The sequence below is a fragment of the Mytilus californianus genome, unplaced genomic scaffold (assembly GCF_021869535.1).
Source record: "Mytilus californianus isolate M0D057914Y unplaced genomic scaffold, xbMytCali1.0.p SCAF_6, whole genome shotgun sequence".
In the NCBI taxonomy this organism is placed as follows: Eukaryota; Metazoa; Mollusca; class Bivalvia; order Mytilida; family Mytilidae; genus Mytilus; species Mytilus californianus.
The window spans coordinates 8578872-8602682 of record NW_026262712.1 but is presented as its reverse complement, the minus strand read 5'-3'; the positions used below and the strand labels follow the sequence as shown (position 1 = coordinate 8602682).

Genomic DNA, 23811 nt, shown 5'->3' with positions numbered 1-23811 from the left:
TGATGAAAATTAAACGAGCAAAATTAATTTTAGTCAAGGAGTTTGGTACCACCTCAAGCAAACAATGCAAGACATTTCATAGATAATTGGGATAGGGAGTGTTGATGTTTACAATTGTTTATTAGTGTGTCGTCAATTCTGGAGGCGTTCGGAAAAAAAATATACATTATACATTCAAATTTATATGGTAAAATGTTGGGGAAAGAGTTCAATTCGGCACCCGACGGAATAAACTGTAATATGTTATTCTGTTCATTTAGTATATGACATATTGAACTCTTGCCCAATTTTGAGTCTTGAATGATAAAATATCTATATGTTCATCTCATTTTATCATTGGTATATTGACTAATGCTTTATGAATAATTTGTACATATGATATCTTGTCAGTAACTTCCATCTTGTGTATGCGAGAGGATGTATATAGCCTTTGTCTGTTGACCGATTTCCTTTGATAATTATTATCAATGAAATATTTGAAAAAGGTCCAATTCGACTGCACTTTATGAAAATTGAAGATAATTTTTTTTTTATCTAAATTAAAATGAAAATATTTGTGGTTTTTGCATTAAAAAACACTATCACCATGATTTATGTGCATGAAACTATTAAAATTTTCGCTAAAAGGAAAATCCTGAAATTTTGTTTTCAACAGACCATGAAATCTTGTACCAATAAAAGTTTCCAGTAAACAAATTAATCTATTGGTCCTAAATGTTATAAAACGCACGCGACCATGAAAACTGAAATTAACAATCGTCACAACCAGTTACTCTAATTAGAATACTATTCACCTGCCTTTTACCTGGCAGCAATTAATCCGAATAGGTGGGATAAAGTCTCTATTTCTCTTCTGTAAAATTTAACCCTGAACAAATAAAGGAGCCCTGGGACACATTTTAGTCGATAAACACTCAATAATTTGTATTCACGCATCAGGACGTCACGACCGGAAGATTCCGGGTAGATCTTTAACAGCAGACGAATAGATCGGACTACCTTTTCATTTAATCCAAATCTCCACAATTGAAAGGTCATAATTTCGTAATTGTGTTCAAATATCCACAATGGAGAATGTTCGCTACCGTGTAGCAAATGGTAAGTTTATTCAGTCTTATTTTCTGCAATGTTTATTTACTATTTTCTAGCGTCTTAATTACAAATGAGGTAGGTGTTAACAAGACAATTATTAGTTTTTCCGTATTCTTTTGTATTGATCGGTTTCAGGTGAAAAATTGATGAATATCTTAATGTCTGTTTCATTCGAAACGGATGACTGATCAGAAGAAAAGAGACAAATACAATAGTTATTTTCAATAAACCGGTTTGTTAAATTTTCAATTAAAATACTGGGTTTTAGGTATCTATAAACGTGCGAAGAAAATGTTTGTTTGTTGTTTCAATTTACACTTAACAATTGCTTTACATATTTTCATGTCTTTTTCTATTAAAAAAAGATGTTAAGGTCGGGTTTCAATACAATCCTTCTATTTTTTTGGGTAAAACAAGCCTTCTAAAGTTTTAATTGGTATGTTTGGCCATGCACTTTCGCATGCAACGTTAAAAGCCAAATATTCGCCCCCACAGAGTTAATATATTGCTTTTACATTAGTACTTAAATTTTCTATACATACCTGCCCTTGATATAAGCAATATGAAACATTTAGCCCGTATACTGTTTTTTTTTAACACGAGACCTCGTTTTGCCTATTCAAAAATAACTGTAAATAATAAAAGCCTAAGATATGATAACTACTATAATATGATCTCTATTCCTATGAAGCATATTTTCTTTAACAACCAAACAGCGTGAGGACAATGTAGAGACACATATCTGCAGTCGAAGACTGTCAGTTGCTTCCTATATATGTTTTTGTGTTGGCATGCTGTTTAGTTGATGTATAAATAAAAATCAATCAAGTAAAAATTAAGAATATCGGAAAGTACACAGAAAGTGAATAGTTATGCTCCAATTGAATAAGGATTGGGTGCACTGATGCAAATTGAGCAAATTTTGAGAATGAGAGCTTGTGCAATGTCCACATTAAGTATGTCATTAACACAGAAATTAGACCATTTTTGTCGAGCCTGCGACTTTTGTCGCAAAAGCGAGACATAGCGATCCTACATTCCGTCGTCGGCGTCCACAAATATTCACTCTGTGGTTAAAGTTTTTGAAATTTTAATAACTTTCTTAAACTATCCTGGATTATGATCATAACATAGTATCCAGAAGTAAATTTTGTAAAAAAAAATCCTGTTTATCCGTATTTTACTTATAAATAGACTTAGTTTTTCTGCCAGTTAAAATTACATTCACTCTGGTTAAAGTTTTAAAAATATTAATAACTTTCTTAAACTGTCCTGGATTTGTACCAAACTAGGACAGAAGCTTGTTTTGATCAAAAGCTAGTAACTATCTAGAAGGATTTTTCCGTATATTACTTATAAATGGACTTAGTTTTTCTTCCAGTTAACATTACATACAGTCTGCAATTAAAGTTTTTAATACATATATTAGATTCACAAACCATGCTGGATTTTTACCAATCTTGGACAGAAGCTTCTTACAAGCAAAAGATAGTATCTAGAGGAAAAATTTAATAATTTTTTCCCCATTTTTGTTGAGCCTGCGACTTTTGTCTTCCAGACAATCTATAGATTTGATTGCATACTGTATTCATTTTTTACAAGCATAACTTTTTTCATACATTTCAAACGTTTTATTTCATTAACTGTAAATCTATTATGTGCATTCCCCTATCACACTGAAAACATAGACAACAGCAAAAGTAGGCGAGACACTGGGTTCAGCGGAACCCTTACGATTTTTTTAATATACATGTATGTTTTTGTACTGAATCGTAGACGAGATTTATTTTAATATATGTATATATACGAAACTGAATTTAGTATAAAGACATACATGTATCTTAAAAAAAAATATCATCCATTAACTCCTTCTAATTCTACCATTAAGTGACCACGTCATTAGGTTGACTATCCTGTCACTGTTAACTTGGTCAACATACCACTTGAATAAACTTCGCATTGTGGAATTAAAGAAAATAATGAAGAATATGCATGTCAAAGACACTGAAGATGCATGTAAAGTTTAATGGAAATCTGATGATAATTAATACAATTTTCAGAGAATGGAATGTACGGGATTATATTCGTGAAAAGTTCTTTATACACAACACAATTGTCTGGAGGTTTAAAGGGGAAAACAAACGTGTAGGACCTATTGTAGACGTGTGCTCTGTTTGCACTTTTACGAACCCAGATTGTGTCCTTTTGTTAACATAACAATATAATTAGATATAAAAAGTCTTTAATTTGATAGAATTTTGGCCTAATTATATAGGGGGACATTCCTATGAATGGCCATCTGTTTTGTAAACTTAACAAAACTTGGCAGCCCACAACGGTATGTCCTACTTCAACGGAAATCTTCTATAGAAAATTGGTAAATTAAATTGAAACGAGCAAATATGATTGTTATTTTAACGTGACAAGTCGCCAAAAGGAGGAATTATACACTTCGTTTTAAACCCCCCATTACGTAACCTCTAGCTATACAAATCTTTCAAATGACGCTTTTTAAAAAGTTAGGCCAGTCAACCGTCCTAGATTCCGATCTTTTAAAACATATGTCACTGTTGACAAAACTCCTGAGTGACGTTTAGATATAGATCTAAGTGACCTTAATTGGAAATATACAATTATGTGTAAAGGAAATATTGGCGTAAACATTTCTGTGAATGAAACATGTTTAGGATTTCCGCTAGTAAGACTTCAAGTCACCAATACAGTTTATTGGAAAAAATAAATGTATTTATAGATAAATATATAAATTTTGTTTAAAAAAAACTCTCTCTATCACCTAGACGGATTTATCGGGACCTTTTATTTTTTTTAAAGAACACAATCATTAAAACCTTCCACATATTAAATAGCCTAAAACAGCTTAATAATAATGTTATATACGTTGAACTTGATTTTTCGGACTAGAATTCAATTATAGTTCCAAAGGTCTCGTCTTTATTTGGTTTGATATCCAATCGATTCTATATCAAACATTTGACTGTGCTGCTTCTTAGGAACGTAGACAGCGAACAAAAGCAAAGGTCGGTCGAGTCGGAATAAGTTGAAAACTGGTAAAACCCTAAAGAAGCATATACATTTTGGGATACTGAATAAAAAAATCTAATACATGACAAATATATAGTCGTATGGAGGGTTGGACGCCCGCAAACATGTTCAACACCGCCACATTCTGTATGTGCATGTCTGAAGCCAGGAGCCTTTAATTCAGTGGTTTTCGTTTGTTGCTGTAAATCATGTAAATCATGTTTTTCGTTTATTCGGGGGGAGGGGTGCGAAAATAAGGAGACGCAGTTAGGTTGGAAATGAGACAACTATTCAACAGAGATCAAATGATGTGGATATAAGCAACTATTAGTCGCCGTATGGCCTTCGTCAATGAGGAAAACCTATACCGTATGGTAATACGCGTTAGAAAGCCCATTATGTTTTGATTTTAACACAAAACAATATTTTTTATTTCTTTTACTTTTATATAATTATCCTTCTCAATATTTGAGATTGTTCTGCAATCCGAAATTTTCTTGGAGAAAAATATGTCGAGGTCAAGAAAAATCTGGCTTCAAACTTTGTAGAGACATTATCTCTGTCGAAATGTAATTACTAATTCGATTATAAAATGCACTTGAGCTCTGCGTTGTAATATTATCAACTGAAATGCACCACCGTCATAAAAAAATCTGCTGCTGATTGCTTATTGTTGACGAAAATAAGATATCTGTTAAGAAATGGCATTGTTGATATGTCTATCGAGTTGACCTTGGGTGGTCGAGTTGACCTAGAGTGATAAACGGACTATACGACGATATCTGATGTAGACGGATGGCATTCCTAACGATTTCTCGAAATAACTGATAATTTCCATTTAAAAGTGAAAAGAAAATTGTATTTGGTAGGTGTGATTTGATTTAAACTTAAATAATTTGTTCACAACACTATCAGATAACTTGTTGGATTGTATACAAGTATGTCATGCATTGTATTTCAATGTCTAGTTTTTAATTTTCAATTTACGTTTGAATGGTACATTTTTTATAAAGACATCGACAAAAATATGCATTGTACATATATTGTAAAGGGCCGAAGTTTTTTTTTTAAGTGGGAGGAATAAGTCATTACGATTATATTGTATTAGAAATAGATCCGAAAATCCTAAAAAAAATAATAAATAAGACACTAAAGGGGGTCGGTGGCTGAGAGGGATTCAATAATCCAAAGACCCTTTAAAGTATTATTAAAAAAACTGAAAATTGAGCATTATGAGCCCCGCTAAAAATGGAGGTTTCAAGCTCTTCATAACTTCTGCACTTGTACTGCTGCATAGTGACACGCTCGGGTCCAAACTTCCCGTCAGTTCCAGTTCAATCTCCCTGCTACTCAACACTAATGATGTAGGAAAGGAAACCAGTTCCGGAATGCTGGAATAAAAAAATTGTGCGGAGTTTGTCTTGGGTCTTAAACTTCAATAGGCAAATCATAGAAGGCAACGTTAGGAGTCGTACTTGTAAAAAATATATACATTAACCATCTATATAGCTCCATAACAGGGACCACCCTATAAATTGGTATCTATCAAATGCTTGGCAATTAAAAAAATCTAGATGTCCTTTTTTGTCCATAAATTCAATTGCCATCATATAAAGCCAGGTTTTTTTTATAAAATTTTATAATGTTTAACAAAATATGTTTCTTTTGTTTCATACCACAGCTGAAGATAATACATTTACGGTTTTGCGGTAAACTTTTTTGTAATTTGGTAACATTGCGACAGCATTACTCCTTTGAGTAAAAAAAAAATATGAAAATTTATGTCGCGTTTACAAATGACATTAAAGATAGATTGTTTGATTGGTGTTAAACTCCTTTGACAAATAATAGATGCATGATGGGACACAATACACTCCAGTATTGACTGTTTCTATTTTTACATAAAAAAAAAACGAATTAATTGATTATACGTAACAGTTTGGGCTTGAATTTATACATCAGAAATTATGCTTTTCACAATCCTTCTTAATTATTCTAACAAATCTATTAATATTATATGACTATAACTGTAATCAATAAAGCGTTTATCTTATACGGTAATACAGTTGTTACATGTAGACTTGATGGATATTGATCTAGAAACATACTCAGTGGTCCCTTAGTTAACCATCTATGACAAAAATGTGTGTAAAATTATATTTGTCACCCACACCTTCCTCATATAGTATATCATTTTTCTAGAAAATTTGAGGCAACTTGAACTACATTTCATGCATGAGTTACTTTGGTAAATTTGTCTGCTTTTTATAGGTCAATGCGTCAGAAATCCAGTTTGCTTTATCAGTTATATTCACCAGGGATTACCAAAGATCTGTAAATTGTAATAAACACTTAATTCTGTAAGGATGTTCGCTACTCTGTTTCAAAATAATAAGCTTTTTAAAAGACTGTTATACATTGATAGTATGTAAATAAAGGAACTAAAAAAGCAGAAAAATATGAAGGGTCCGTGATTTTGTTTTCGAGATATAAGCCGTTAAAAATTTGGCGGGAAATGATTCTCTCTTAGATTTTTCATACATTTAACAGTGGCACTTTTTTTCTTTCAAAAACAATGAAAAAATAACAAGGATTTTATTAGATTTTCAAATATGGCTTTTTAAACTATATGTAATACAATTATGAAAAGAAAAGTAGGGGTTAGCGGGCAACTTTTTTAATGGCACTACATTGATAAAACCAGAGGATTCCGAATATCTGGCAAACATTCAAAAACAAGAGGAACGAACATCCTTAAAAGACAACATGATTGTGACTAGGACATAACATTTTTGTCTCGCCTGCGATGAAAGTAGCGGAAAGCGAGACATAGTGATTGCTTTTCCGGCGACGGCGGTGGCGTCAACAATTGTTGAGTGTTCTGCTTATGTTAGTTTGAAGGAACTACTTGTGATAGATCATTGATATTTAATATAAAGTTGCATTACTATCAGTACATATCAGTTTGACGACTATTTCGAGGCCCTGCCCCCTAGGTCATGGTCCAGCAACTTTCAATGTTAAGTTTTCTGCTTAAGTTAGTTTGATAGGAACTATTTGTGATAGATCATTGATATTTTATATAAAGTTGCATTACTATCAGTAAATCTCAGCTTGTCGGCCATTTCTAGGCCATGTCCATCAGATTGTCTTTTTCTGAATTTTATGTGGCCAGGCGAGACATATCTCTGTATCAACAGTTTCTTGTAGGAATTATCTGCAGGTCTGTCCGACAGGGTTCAAATGACCTTGATCCCATTTCATAGTTCAGTTTTACAGGTTAGGTCCACGTATCAGACACTTACTATAAACAATAGGTCAACAATATTGGGCTCATGGGATTATTGTAATGACAAGTGTATTTCCGTCTAGCAGAGTTCTTCTGGACACGACCTTACATTCATGGTTCATTAATCAACGTTATTTAGACTCGTTTCTCGAATACTATTAAGCAATAGATTTATGATATCTGGTGGATGGAACGATGGTAAAATGTACATGTCTGACAGGCGGGGTTCATCTGACCTTGATCTCACTAATTTTCATGGTTCATTAGTCAACGTTAAGTTACCCGAAATTAAAATAAAATATCGTAGTTAAGTCTGCTTCTCAAATACATAACTATACTTGGTGTATGCAAGGATTTATAATAGTACTATATATAAATGATCCTTGGTGAATGGAATCATGATGATAAAATGTTCACGTCTGACAGGCAGGGTTCATCTGGCCTTTATATTAAAAACTTTCAACACAAAATTCACTGAATCATGCAGGCGAGCCATTGCATCGTGTGTACTCGTGTTTTTAGCAAGTTCAGTCTTTCTCCATTCTTACGTCTTTGATTTGTAAAAAATCAGAAACCAAAGTTCATAGAACCTGTAATTGTTCACGTTAATCAATCACTAGAAAATTACAAACACACAAATTCTATTCTATGCAGTAGAATTTTCAAAGTTTAGACGTTTTATTGGTCTGGGAAAATCTGGATTTTTGTTCTGTATAATGCGTTGATAGATGAGGGGCCTGATGGGTTATTTTCGTTCTGCGTGATCGGCGCATTTTTGCTATCGTGATCCGTTTTTCTACAGATTTTTTTTTTTATATTTTCGTGATCCGTGATCATGGAAATTTATTTTCTGTGAATCGTGATTGACAAAAAAATCAACTCGTGAATCGTGATGAGACCCCCCCCCCCCCCCCCATCAGGCCCCTCATAGATTTCTCGTATGTATGTTCATGTAAATCATTGATAACCATTAAAATATTTTGTATTCGTAGATAAATTTGAGAAGAACAGTTATTATGTTGACACAGGATTTATGTATTTGGAGCATGACCTTACTACTGGAGAGGTTCGAAATGTAAGCGAGTCCTACAACGAAGACGCTAAGGGAGACAATCGTGCGATAGAATATCAGGGCCAGAAACCCTTGGCGATTACAGCAGGACAGGGATCTCGGTCGGCATCTGTTATAATGCCCGTGAACGAGCCGGTACAAGTTGCAGATGACCCGAGGATTGTCCGAAGGTCAACAGCAATTCCTGAAAGAGAGGGGTCGGTTATTATTCCAAGTAAAAAGGAGGGATCCGTCATTTTAACAAGAAAAGAAGGACCAGTCATTATGCCACGTAGAGAGGGATCCGTCATTTTGACAAGGAATGAGGGATCGGTCATTATGCCACGTAGAGAGGGATCTGTCATCCTCACACGAAAAGAGGGTTCAGTTATTAATGGATCGGTAATTGGTGGATCCGTAAGATATCCAGCAGAAAGAATTGTGCAAAGAAGGATCGTTACACCTACGGAAAGATTCGCCTTGCCTCCAAGAGAGAGAGTCATGCCAGGACCGAGATATATCCAAGGTCCAACAGCCCGACCACAAACTGTGAGGGTTATGCAATCATCAAATGGCTACGCTCCAACAGTAAATCCGATTCCGGAAGGAAGACGCGTTGTCTACGTTGTTGATGATTCACAGCATCCGGGCCGATACGCAACACAACGTGTTGTTAACAGAAATGATGAAATTGAGCGCCATCATCGCGACAATATTCACAAATTGTATAAAACAACGATAAATGTTGGTAGCAGCGATTCTGATTCTAACAGTGATGTCCCGAAAGAAGTCATTAAAACCCGGTACATTAATTCTGCTAATAATAGATTTAAAAATGTGAAAGGAGTTCCGATCGCCAAAATGTATGTGCCGACTCCAGCAGGACCATCAAAAAATTCCAATTCGGACAGTGAAAATAGTTCTCTTGACAGTGTTGACATTAAAAGATTCGAAAAGGACTCAAAAAAGAGTAAAAGATATCAAAAGAGGAAGTGAATTTGACGAAAATTAATTGTGCAATAAACTATTCCCTGTCCAGGGTAGAAAATGAAATCAAAACTGGTATCCAACAAGAAAATTTAGTTTCGGATTATACTGGTAGAAGTGTATTCCAAATCAGACTCGAATTCTTGAAAGGAATTTCATGCATCACTATCATAAGTGCTTACTGTCATAATCAAAAATGAATATGTATATCATTCATGTATGATAAAGAATATGAATATTATATAAATGTATATATCATCGGTGAATAATATTATTTTTATAAATATTTAACCAAGTAGTAAATTGTGACCTGTTAAAATTACAAATCTAATATCGATCTCTTGATTGTTATTTTCACAAACATTCCGTATGTTCAATGAGGTAGACTTGGTTAAGGGAGGTAACTCTGTAAATCAGTAATGCGTTTGTAAAAGGCAGTTTCATCAAATGCCTTTTAAGCATCCATTTAAACAATAAAAGTAGTCTGTGTCACAAAGAAGCTCAGAATATATTTAGGAAAATGGTTGTATTATAAACAATCGTGCAGGCCTCTACATTATCATTTTTTCTAACTTGTCCCTTCGGACAAGTTGCAAGAAAATCAACTTGTCCGAACTCTGAACTCACTTGTCCGAATTCATAATTTAAAATCTTACATATTGATGATAAGCAATAATAACACATGCGTTTTGATTGTACCTAATAAAGGGAGCATTTTGTTATGTTATATGAATACCACATCAAAATTCAATTTGTTATTTCAGACTAAAAGATTATTTGCAAGACTGAGTTCTCTGACTCAATGTCACTATCATGTATCGATCATTAAATCATCATTTCTTGCCAAACCACTAAGTTCCCCTATGGACCTATTCATTCTGTAGTAGTGGTATGGGTTAAACCAAAGATGTAAATACACCTGGCCACCTTGTATATGATTAATTAAACCTTTTTAATTTATTGATGGTGTCAAAACAAGCTTTTACAAATTATTTTGATTTGTATATACATTGATATATGATCATGAAGTACATAAAACATTTCACTAAAAAATCTGCCTTTTTAGATTTTATTTAATTTTTACATCTTAACTTGTAATTTTTATATATAGATCTTATTAAATAAAACCTTTTTTAATATATTGTTATGCATAAAAGCAAAATCAAATGAAACGTACTTTAGTTTAAAATTTTAAAGTTGTGGTAACACTCCATATGGAGGAGCTCCTAATTCAAGGAGGCTTATACTAAGAAGAAGCATTAACATTGGTTTCTTTCCCCCTTATTTATATTCCCCTGGTCAATGGCTGCCAGCATGTTCAAATACGTTCAATCAGAGACATATTATACAAGTATTATCTGTCTCTGGTTCAATCAATGAATATTTATTTCATTTAGTATGATCAATAAAACAATCATTCATATTTTTGGGAATTTATAAGTCTTGAATTTGATCTATTTTACATCTGACCTCGATTTTTCACTTGTCCCATCGGACAAGTAGTATGGTGAATCTACTTGCCCGACGCCTGTGTCCACTTGTCCAGGACAATCGGACAAACGGTAATGTCGAGCCCTGTCGTGAGAGTGATTTATGAATTAACCTAGGCATACCGGATGAATATTCAAATCTTCGACGAGCATGTTCGATATTGTAAATTTGCTAGTAGACGATTCCCGCTTTGTATGAATAAATCTTGAAATCCATCGAAGACGTTTATTTTCGTATAGTAATTGTGGGTAGTGTTGTATTTAAGGTGATTTCTGGATTAATTTGCTCTTATGAATACAGCTTGTACATTATAATAGAGTTTGTCAACCTATGAATAGTTCATTGATATAGTGAAGTACAAAAAATGTAGAACAAACGTAATTCAGTGGGGCGAATGAATATTGAAGTTGCCATAGCATATTATAGACCGCAATATAAAAGACGGAAGTGCAACGAAAATTCGGCAAATCAATTTCATGTTGGCAAAATAAGGAATGAATAGGCGTTTAAGAATAACAAGTTTAAACATGAAAAAGAAATGTAAACCCCGGTTACCCATTTGCAAATACTAACCTAAATACTACTTTTGAAAATTAAAGTTATCCCTTAAGTTGTCTTAGTTACGTGCGGTCAAAATTGTTATTTGCGAAAGCAAGAATGCATATATTTGTACTCTGTATTTGAACTTTTAAGTAGTAATTAAACATATGTGGTATAAGTGTTGGCGTTTCGTATGTGACTTTATTGAATATGATATTTATATAAATGTTGAAATACTCCTTTAAACTTTATTCAAGTTCCATGAAATTTGTTTGATTTAAAAGTTTTAAGATTGGATGAAAGATATGATTATAACTACGGTGGGCGCATTTCACCACATCAAATATGAAACTGATTATAACTGCATTAAGAACTTGAATAAACCGGATCTGACCAGTTTGATAATTCGATAAACCAAAACTACGGCGTTGATTAAATTTCTCATTTAATTATCCGCCATATCCATTTGGAACACTGCACTCGGTATTTTCCATTGTATCATTTACCGCTTTGACCACTCTCAATGGTTGAATTATGCAACTTTCAATGTTATTTTTAAACGTAGTATATTCATCAAAAACATTTATAAACTTAAAACAAATTTCACTATTGAAGTTTTAATGAAAAGAAAGTTAAAACATCCTCAAATATCATCAATAATAATCTTCGCCTTGATATTAAATTTTAATATTTATTTGAAAGAAAAGATATTTATCAGTATTTTATTGTTATGCTTATTCCTCAGCTTTCTAGATAAAATCTAGTTAGCATTTAAGTTTTTTTTCAAAGTTTGCAAGTTATCACCAGGGTCAGGTTAAGTTTACTGATACTTTATGTAAATGATAAACTTTGTACCTCAGATGAATATCAAACATGTTTTAATTGTTCCAGTGTGAACTTTTAGGTATTAGAAATATCAAATTTTACATGCAAAACGATTTGATCTGTGACACTTAGTTTAAATTTCACTTTTTAAGATTATTATATAGTTTTGTGATCCGTATTTTGTATTAATTTTCCGAGTCATTGCAGTCTGTTCACAGGGAAAACAATATAGTGCATTGAACATTAGTTCCTTGTATGAATGTTCTAAAATAACTATAGCAATTGTAATATTCACAATCCGATTCAAATTAATGATTAGACCTAGATAGAAAATACTTGTTTCCGGCTTCCTTACCTCTCCTACTTACAGGCCTCAAAATGCCTACTAAACAGTAACCCGAATAATTCAGTCCCTCCCCGTAATCGATCTCTCCTACCTACGAGGAGATAATGGAGTAATCGTAGATCAGCGGAATATAACGACTGAATTATTCGGGTTAACTAAACTTTTATCGGTACTTAATAGGAAGTAAACAGTGACACATTGCAGGTGGTCCTTACAATCTCGAGGGAAAAAACATATCCTCTTACTCCAATTTTTAAGGAGGAAATCATAAATAAAGATTTTGTTGGCTTTCTTTGCAATTTCATGAACTCATTACATTTTTGTTTGTAGAGTTTTTTACTAATGTTCAGGGTTCGGGTTTCAAGTAACATTTTTTTAAGTCAAACTCTAATGTCGATCGATTGTATGACGTCAAACAAATGTGAAAACCATTCAATAAATGCGCTTGCTCTCCAATATAGGTGTGGATCAAGGCGTAGGTGCACATTCACTCCTAAATTTTGAGACGATTTTTTTCAAAGCCCCCATCCCCTATACATATACATGTTAATATAGTGTACTCTTGAATGGGAAATTTGTATATTTGTGATATAAGTTGTTTAATATGTTTATATATTGTATACATAAATTATTTTAAGTTACATTGGATATATAATAAAGTTATATTGTTATTCATATTTCTGTTGAATTCATTACTATATTGGATGTATGTATAGGCAGAAACCTAGGATACAAGACGAAGCAGTCTACAGTGTGATTGTTCAGTAATTCACGGGTTATCTTGAATTAATGTCAAAAGTTTTTGTGAAAGGTGATGTTCCAGTGGCGGATCAGGGCGACGGCGTAGAGGGTGTACGTCCCCCTAGATTGGAAAATACATAATTTGTTAGCATCAAAATACTTTTCGCCTCGCAACGCTCGTTGGTATTTCTTCCGTTTTTGCCTCGCCTGCGACAAAAGTCGCGGTATGCGAGAAATAGAAATTACTATCCGGCGACGTAAACTATCTATATCTTTATATTGCAGAAGGTGGAAGACCTGGATGCTTCATACTTTGTCTATAGATGTCTTATGATATGAAGTTTCCGTCTGTCATATGTCCATTGTCCTTGACCTCATTTTCATGGTTCAGTGACTACTTAAAAAAAGTTATTATTGTCGAGCCTGCGACTTTTGTCGCAGAAAGCTCGACATAGGGATAGTGATCCGGCGGCGGCGGCTACGGCGGCGGCGGCGTTAGCTCACTTCTTAAAAGCTTTATATTTTAGAAGGTGGAAGGTCTGGATGCTTCATACTTTGTATATGGATGCCTCATGTTACGAAGTTTCCGACAGTCACATGTCCAATGTCCTTGACCTCATTTTCATGGTTCAGTGACTACTTGAAAAAAAAGTTAAGATTTTTTGTAATGTGAGATTCTCTCTTATTATAAGTAAAAGGATAACTATATTTGGTATGTGCGTACCTTGCAAGGTTCTCATGCCCGTCAGACAGTTTTCACTTGACCTCGACCTCATTACATGGATCAGTGAACAAGGTTAAGTTTTGGTGGTCGTCCATATCTCAGATACTATAAGCAATAGGTCTAGTATATTCGGTGTATGGAAGGACTGTAAGGTGTACATGTCCAACTGGCAGGTGTCATCTGACCTTGACCTCATTTTCATGGTTCAGTGGTTATAGTTAAGTTTTTGTGTTTTGGTCTGTTTTTCTTATACTGTATGCCATAGGTCTACTATATTTGGTGTATGGAATGATTGTAAGGTGTACATGTCTAGCGGGCAGGTGTCATCTGACCTTGACCTCATTTTCATGGTTCAGTGGTCAAAGTTAAGTTTTTGAGTTTTGGTCTTTTTTTCTAATACTATATGCAATAGTTCAACTATATTTGGTGCATGGAAATATTTTATGATCTATTTGTCAGTCACGCAGGTTTTATTTGACCTTGACCTCATTTTCAAGGTTCATTGCTCAGTGTTAAGTTTTTGTGTTTTGGTCTGTTTTTCTTAATCTATAAGCAATAGGTCAACTATATTTGTTGTATGGAAGAATTGTTAGCTGTACATGCCTGCCCAGCATGGTTCATCTGACCTTGACCTCATTTTCATGGTTCATTGGTCAATGTTTAGTTTACTTGGTTAATGTTAAGTTTATGTGACAGTTGTAATAAAGCTTTATATTTAGGACTATCAACATAATATCAATGATTAGTAAAGAAGGCGAGACATTTCAGCGTGTGCACTCTTGTTTTTTGTAATGTTAATTTATCTCTTATAATGAGTAATAGGTCTAAGGATAACTATATTTGGTATGTGCGTACCTTGCAAGGTCCTCGTGCCTGTCGGGCAGTTTTCACTTGACCTCGACCTCATTTCATGGATCAGTGAACAAGGTTAAGTATTCGTGGTCAAGTCCATATCTCAGATACTATAACTAATAGGTCTACTATATTTGGTGTATGTAATGATTGTAAGGTGTACATGTCCAAATGGCAGGTGTCATCTGACCTTGACTTCATTTTCACGGTTCATTGCTCAATGTTAAATTTTTGTGTTTTGGTCTCTTTTTCTAATACTGTATGCAATAGGTCAATTATTTTGGTGTATGGAAATATTTTACGATGTACATGTCAGTCTGGCAGGTTTTATTTGACCTTGACCTCTTTTTCGTGGTCCATTGCTCAATGTGAAGTTTTTGTGTTTTGGTCTGTTTTTCTTAAACTTTAAGCAATAAGTCAACTATATTTGGTGTATGGAATGATTGTTAGGTGTAAATGTCTGTCTGGCAGGTATCATCTGACCGTGACCTCATTTTCATGTTTCATTGGTCAATGTTCAGTTTTCATGGTTAACTTTGTTTCTTAGATACTATAAGCAATAAGTCAACTATATTTGATGCATGTAATGATTGTAAGGTGTACATGTCCAACTGGCAGATGTCATCTTACCTTGACCTCATTTTCATGGTTCAGTGGTAAAAGTTGAAGTTTTTGTTTTTTGGTCTGTAACATAGTGTTTTTTCTAATACTGTATGCAAAAGTTCAACTATATTTGGTGTATTAAAATATTTTACAATGTACAGGTCAGTTTGGCAGGTTTTATTTGACCTTGACTTTATTTTCATGGTTCATTGCTCAATGTTTAGTTTTTGTCGAGCCTGCGACTTTTGTCGCAGAAAGCTCGACATAGGGATAGTGATCCGGCGGCGGCGGCGGCGTTAGCTAACTTCTTAAAAGCTTTATATTTTAGAAGGTGGAAGACCCAGATGCTTCATACTTTGTATATGGATGCTTCATGTTACGAAGTTTCCGTCAGTCACATGTCCAATGTCCTTGACCTCATTTTCATGGTTCAGTGACTACTTGAAAAAAAAGTTAAGATTTTTTTGTAATGTTAAATTCTCTCTTATTATAAGTAATAGGATAACTATATTTGGTATGTGCGTACCTTGCAAGGTCCTCATGCCTGTCAGACAGTTTTCACTTGACCTCGACCTCATTTCATGGATCAGTGAACAAGGTTAAGTTTTGGTGGTCAAGTCCATATCTCAGATACTATAAGCAATAGGTCTAGTATATTCGGTGTATGGAAGGACTGTAAGGTGTACATGTCCAACTGGCAGGTGTCATCTGACCTTGACCTCATTTTCATGGTTCAGTGGTTATAGTTAAGTTTTTGTGTTTTGGTCTGTTTTTCTTATACTGTATGCAATAGGTCTACTATATTCGGTGTATGGAATGATTGTAAGGTGTACATGTCTAGCTGGCAGGTGTCATCTGACCTTGACCTCATTTTCATGGTTCAGTGGTTATAGTTAAGTTTTTGTGTTTTGGTCTGTTTTTCTTATACTGTATGCAATAGGTCTACTATATTTGGTGTATGGAATGATTGTAAGGTGTACATGTCTAGCTGGCAGGTGTCATCTGACCTTACCTCATTTTCATGGTTCAGTGGTTATAGTTCAGTTTTTGTGTTTTGGTCCGTTTTTCTTATACTTTAAGCAAAAGGTCTACTTTATTTGGTGTATGGAATGATTGTAAGGTGTACATGTCCAACTGGCAGGTGTCATCTGACTTTGACCTCATTTTCATGGTTCAGTGGTCAAAGTTAAGTTTTTGAGTTTTTGTCTTTTTTCTTATACTATATGCAATAAGTCTACTATATTTGGTGTATGGAAATATTCTATGATGTACATGTCAGTCTCGCAGGTTTTATTTAACCTTGACCTCATTTTCACGGTTCATTGCTCAGTGTTAAGTTTATGTGTTTCAGTCTGTTTTTCTTAAACTATAAGCAATAGGTCAGCTATATTTGGTGCATGGAAGGATTGTAAGCTGTTCATGTCTGCCTGGCATGGTTCATCTGACCTTGACCTCATTTTCACGATTCATTGGTCAATGTTTAGTTTTCTTGGTTAAGTCTGTTTCTTAGAAACTATAAGCAATAGGTCAACTATATTTAGTGTATGGAATGATTGTAAGGTGTACATGTATTTCTCGTTTGGTTTATATGACCTTGACTTCATTTTCTTGGATCATGTTATGTTTATGTAATAGTTGTAGTAAAGCTTTCATTTAGGACTATCAACATAATATCAATGGTTAGTAAAGAAGGCGAGACATTTCAGCGTGTGCACTCTTGTTGTGTTATGGTCTGTTTTTCTTAAAATTTAAGCAATAGGTCAAGTTTGGTCAACTATATTTGGTATATGAAATGTTTTTTTTTGTGTACATATATGTCTAGCAGGTATCATCTGACTCGGCTTTATTTCATGGCTCATTGGTCAATGTTAAGTTTTTTGTGTTTTGGTCTGCTTTTCAAATAAAAATAGCAGTAGGTCAGATTTATTTGGTGTATGGAATAATTATAAGTTGTACATGTCTGTCTGGCTGGTATCATCTGACCTTGACCTTATTTTCATAATTCATTGGTCAATGGTAAGTTTTGGTCTTTTGGTCTGTTTATGTTACCATAGCTATAGGCCACTCAACTATATTTGGTGTATGGAATGGTTGAAAGTGTTCATGTCTTTCTGACAGGATTTCTCTGACGTTGACCTCGTTGTCATGGATCTTTCAAAATTTTAAGTTTATGTGATACTTGTTGTAAAACCTTTATCATTAAAACTTTCAACATAAAATCAATGGTCAGTAAAGCAGGCAAGACTGTGACTTTCAGCGTGTGCACATTTGTATGGAATTACACACCGTGGCCTATTTCAAAATCCTGGATCCGCCCCTGTATCTGAAACGATGTCTTATTGATGAGTATCCACTGCAAGATTAATTTTGTGTTGGGAAATGCGTGTACTGACATATTTAGCTCTGAGTTGTACTTTATACGGTTATTACTAGTACTGTTATCCGCATGACGTAAGATCACATTTGGAAAGTCGAGATCACTGGAAACATTGTCAGAACAACACCAAATTTACTTTGTGTTCAAAAATACAAAAGCTTTAAAGTATGTAGGTTAATTTTCAGACGTATTTATATAGTAGCACCGAAGTCCAATAAAATGTAATGCAAACGTAACTGTGTTATCCGTCTCTGGCAGTGAGGCATAAGGTGTTCAGGTCGGTCAGTCCTGTCTGTCAGCTGTAGAATTAAGTTAGAATAGCATATATAAAGTAAAAACAGCTACCATAGAATACATTGATATAATATATGAATACTCCAAAATATTAGTTCAAAGGATGGCTTAACCTCAGTCAAGTTCATGCTTCATTGACCGTCATGGAAATTTCATTGTAGGGTTTATTGTAGTTTTCTAATATGAGGAAGGCGTTAACTGTGAAAGGGGACGAAGTCTGTATACATTATTTTTTTGAATTCAAGCATATTTTAACTTCAGAATCTGTTAAAAAATAAACGGAAATACGGAAACGTTTCCGACGTTGGTCCTGTTGTTAATGATTTTAGTTGACGTCATTATCAATATAAACAAAGAATATCATTAGGTAACGTTTTTATTTTCATGTCAAAGAATTATCAAAAACAACAAATTTACGGAAAACAATATGATGCTCCTTCAAATATTTTACAAGTATCGTAACAAACGAGACCAGAAGAAAGAAAGAGATTTTTGCGCAAATGCGGGAAAATAAAAAAAGTCTGGAAAAAAAGTTAGCGATTTTGAGTTCATTAGTAGATTGATTTTTTTTAATTGATTTTTCTACCGTAATTGGGGACTTCGTCCCCATATCGATACAAACATATGAGGATACAATGAAATGATCGGTATATGTCAATAAATTCATCGTAGATACCAGGATTAAAATTATGTACGCAAGATGCGCATTTGGTCTACAAAAGACTCATCATTGACGCTCTAATAAAAAAAGTTAAAAATGCCAAATAAAGTAAGAAGTTGAAGCGCATTGAGGACCCAAAATGTTTTGCCGAAAACAGATAAGGTAATCTATTGTATTCAATGAGACAGTAACCCAAAGATAACAAAAAACGTAGAAAATAACTCTCCAGGTCAATATGCTGTTCGTTACGATATATGCGTGTCTATACCATATGACACACTTTAAATTCACTCGTCTAGTGCAAACAAATGGAAATATAATTCACTTATTGAAAACAAAAAAACGTGACTTCTTCACAGAAAACAGTTTAGATATGAACATTCCATAGCTTCATTTCCATAGCTTCATTTCAAAGGATTCTGTAAATCTTAAGATTGATTGTTGATTGTTTATAAATGTTCAGTGCCAAATACTCCAAATACAGTACATCAATCTGTGAGCAAAAACGATACATCAATCTGTCAGCAATCACCGTGCAAATTTTCAATAATTAAGGTAAATTGAAGAAAAAGTGTTGAAGGTTGAAGATTTCTAGGTGCAAACTAGGAACTTTCTTTGTGTTTCGGACGGATGCACATAATCAAGTGGTTAGGCCTACTCTCGAATCTAGCGATGCAGGTAAAAACAAAAATTAAAAAAAAACATGACAAAACCATAAAAGTTTGTCAGGTCCACCTCTTGCAGCTAAAATAAGAGAAATCCTAAAATAATTGTCCTTGTATTCTATATAAAAATTCTTATTTCAGCTTAGCCGGTTTTGCCATTGTTAAAATATCCGTAGGCGTTGGCCGTCAAATTAAATACTTTGTTTTGCTTGAACTTTCAGCACTAAAAGTCTGTTCTTAATCTGTCTTTATTACTATTATAAGTGATACAAGTAAAGAAAGTGAAAGCTTTTTTTTTATTTGTATAACTCAGAAGTTTTAATGGTAAGATGGTTAGAGTAAAGGGAATCCGAAAAGAATTGTAATCATATTAAAAGAATCGGCTTATCCGGTTTTATTCTTGTTAAAATATCCGTAGGCGTAGGCCGCAAATTAAATGGATAAAGTGTTTATTTTACTTGAACTTTCAGCACTACAATTCATTTCTTATTTTTCTTTTTTTTTTGCTGTGAGAGCATTAAGACACCTAAAGGATTATTTTTGGTCAAAACTGCAGCTCTATGTTGAAAAAAGAAAAGAAAAACAAGATATAACAAGCATTTTAAGCCTTTGTAAAAATTGTATTTTATAATCCTATTAAGTATGTGAAATAATATTGAAATAAATATCGAACAACCTACGGAAAAATAAACATTTATATATAATTGACACGTCTTTCTACAGTACACACGGTTTATTGGTTTCAATTAAGATAAAGGACCAGACATCTTATAGCTATTTGGCGGTCATTACTGGTCATCACAGATGAAAAAATCAAAACATCAGGTCTATTCTCGACACAATATATTATAGGCTCACACTGAAATTTAACCGCAAGTGCTGAAAATCATATCTAGAATGGCCGTTTAATATCTCAAGTTACAGATATCAATTAAATCGCAAGCGCTTGACGTTTTATCACAAGCACGCGACACATGTTCTAACTTCATCATGGCGTGCATGTATGAGCTAAGACAACATGCATGGGGGTCTAGGTGGAGTAAGGGGGTCTTCGTTTCTGTCAATATTCTTTAATTTTTAAGACCGTATTTCTCTATTTATTTTGACCATTTTCTCTATTGTTTATTTTTTTAGCACCTCTGAATATTTGACCCGTTTTATATTAGTCACAGTACCACGGGTACATGATTACGACAACAACAAATATAACAAACTCAACTAGAATTCAATAATTGCAGCATTTCAGAATCCAGGTATTGATATAATTTGTTGAGCACTAGACATTAGAAGTCGTGCAACCGAAATTTCATCCATTTATATAAATAATTCAGGTGCAGTGACAAAAAAGAGTCTTCAGTAACTAATTGATCTATATTAAACGTTAACTATGCATGGAGTCTCATTTCTGACATCTACATTATATGGGTTGACATAGTTTAACTTCGCCACATTTTTATGTGTCTGTCCAGGTAACCAGATAAAAGTATTCGTTGCTCGTATAGCTTTCCTTGAGACTTTTTGTTTGTTATGGTGTTGCAGCATGTATAGTTTTGCTTTGTGGTCGGGTTTTTTAGGCGGGGTAGAGATGTTGGATTCTGTCTGGCGGGGTAGAGATGTTGGATTCCGTCTCGCTCGTACTTTGCACCATGTCCTATTTGTATGCATCATGTTTTGTCCCATGATTTTTGGTTTTGTTTTTCTTGTTTACCATCGTTTGTTTGTTTTTTTAACGATAGTTATACTTAAATGTCTTCTCCCTCTTTGTTCCGTTTATTTGCTGTGTCGTTGACATTACACCACTCCTCCTTTCATTTTTGAATATACTGTATTAGCAGCATTTGTGTACGAAGTTTTGATATAAGTACAAGTAGCAAAAAGGCTAAGTACAAATTAACGAATTGCGTGCATTATATACGAACTAAAGAACGAAACCTCCTTTAGTATTCTCGTTTGAATTGTTTTACATTTGTCATTTCGGTCCTTTAATTGCTTGCTATGCAATATGGGTTTTGCTCATTGTTGAAGGCCGTATGGTTACCTATAGTGACTAACGTCTTCGTCATTTGGTCTCTGTTGGCGAGTTGTCTGTTATTGGCAATCACATTCTGTTATTTTTATATTTATGGCAAAAATACAAGAAAGAAATAAAGAATGTTTTTCATTCTAATTCAAAGCCCTTGATTGACAACAAGTCATTCACATTGACAAACATAACACTATGACGTAATAACATAGTTACACAAAGAAAAGCAGTATAAACGGTTTGTATACATATACCCATACATACTACTATATATCATATAAATATACATAAAGAAACACCACTATTTGTCCAAACTAAACAATAAATGAAATTTCAAAATGAAAATATAATTGATCAACACATATACTTGTATATCATGAATATATTAGCAGGTGTGCACCCATACGTTTTGAAAGGATGCATTGAGGGTACTGTTGGGGATTTTTTTCTGCGGGGAAAAGGGCTCCACTCTTATCATATCCAATTTTACCTGATTTAAAAAAAATGACAGTTTATGGAAGAAAGCGTGTTCTAACCTCTGGAATCCCCCCATCTGGTGTGCAGTCATTGTGCTTCTGAAGCGGAAAAAAAAGTTGTTCGAAGCAAAAACAACTTGAAATACCAAGTTAAATCTGAGGTTAACAGTTCCATTCATATGCACTAATATCAAGTTCAAGATTCGACATAAAAAGATGGGAAATAACTCAATTTCTGTCACGATGAACTATAAATGTTTTCCCTAACATTGACGCCATGATTCGCTGAAGATCGAACGAGTTTTTATTGATTAACTGAGAAATAAGAGTCGAGAAATATGACAATTGTAAGCAACCCACCAACAAAAATATTAAAAGACATTTTTGAGGTCAAGATATAGAGTTTTCAACAACAGACAGATGTCTGTGGAATTAATCAGACTTGTGAATATACATGTATATACATTCATATTCAACAGAGACTATCGCAGAACTACCACCAACACCGCATTTTTAAATAGCCCCCATCCCCTTTCCACCCCCAAAAAACAAACCAAAAACCATAGAACAAAATAAAAAATAAAAACGAAATAAAAAACAAATATGAAATATGACAAAACAAAACTATACTGACGAGGTTTCTGACACCAAACAGGCACTTACATTTATATATTTATGGCAGGTCTAAACATTTTTTTTTCATATCTCACCCCCTTTTTTCTCGATTCTAGAAAAGAACATAAAAAAGGAATCAGTTAAGGAAAGAACTTAACTATAAAATTTCCATATAAGAGACAACAAAAACACTGGTACAATTACTCTATACAGAACGAAGAAATTTTGTAGTTACTGCATACAACAAGCTTAGAATGCTGATAGTCATACCATAACCTCACACCTCCTTATTCAGCTAATCATGATTAACATGCTGATAGAAAATTATGTCGTCTGACAGTCTGATATCAGTGGCTGTACTTCAGAGAAGATTTCATGTAGCAACGTTATCACAAAAACTGCAATAGCTTACAATGCGGTATGGGTCCTGCCCATTGTTGAAGGTGTACGGGGACCTGTACTTGTATGTTTACCTCCTCGTCTTTTGGTTTTCTCACTGGGAACTATATTCATAACTTATTTTTAAATAGCTAGTCATAATATTGCGTTATGCCAAGATAATACTGTAAAGAATTCCAATGCAATATAAAAAAAAAAAGACCAACAAACGGAACATTTATTCTACCCTTATACTATACATGAGCGAATTGATACTCACCCTCCCCAAAATAATTAACACAAAAAAAAATTGATGAAAAAAACAAGTCCAGGCACAATGGTTCAACAACGTATCTTGTAGTCTGAGCTTGCTCTGATGTCGACTTCCGTTTTTAGGGAAATTCATGAAATTTAAGGATAACATTCAATATATAAGGCGTTACATCTTTTTTTACTGAGCATTTTTGTTTTTACTGGGAAAAAAATAAAAATTCAATTTTTATAAGAAGCAGTCTGGGTTGCATTATATATACCAACGTTGGATATTATAACGGATTGAGCTACTTAAATGTTTACTTGAGAAAGTTCTACATCACTTGATTTTATTGATTGTTGTTTGTTTTAATCTCGAATTATTGATGTTAATGTCTCGTCAAATGATCGGGTCCTCAATTGAAATAAAATTATTTTTTTTCTTATCATACTATTTGCATGTCGACGCATATTTTGGGTCTGGCTG

At 33.8% G+C, this 23811-nt stretch overlaps 1 protein-coding gene and 1 long non-coding RNA gene across 3 annotated transcripts in view; both read left to right on the top strand.

Moving 5' to 3' along the window:
- Positions 1-782: 782 nt before the first annotated feature.
- On the top strand, positions 783-9999 carry LOC127704706 (uncharacterized). 2 transcript variants are annotated; one of them, XM_052208841.1, is made up of 2 exons: positions 783-1098; positions 8416-9999. In XM_052208841.1, exons 1-2 carry the CDS (start codon positions 1068-1070, stop codon positions 9468-9470), a joined length of 1086 nt encoding a protein of 361 aa, XP_052064801.1. In that variant the 5' UTR covers positions 783-1067; the 3' UTR covers positions 9471-9999. The 2 variants fall into 2 exon arrangements, with proteins under 2 accessions (XP_052064801.1, XP_052064802.1); XM_052208842.1 differs by lacking the exon at positions 783-1098 and adding an exon at positions 4891-4999.
- Positions 10000-16428: 6429 nt separating this feature from the next.
- The window catches only part of LOC127706923 (uncharacterized), a 75335-nt gene continuing 67952 nt past the window's right edge, over positions 16429-23811 (top strand). The window contains exons 1-2 of the long non-coding RNA XR_007984638.1: positions 16429-16557; positions 16704-17143. This is a non-coding gene — a long non-coding RNA (uncharacterized LOC127706923). The remainder of the gene's footprint in view (positions 16558-16703; positions 17144-23811) is intronic.

Excerpts from the sequence above, each read along its gene's own strand:
- LOC127704706 (XM_052208841.1), top strand. The coding sequence starts at position 1,068 with ATGGAGAATGTTCGCTACCGTGTAGCAAATG. Across the intron at positions 1,099-8,415 it reads TCGCTACCGTGTAGCAAATG|ATAAATTTGAGAAGAACAGT; the intron begins GTAAGTTTATTC and ends TTGTATTCGTAG.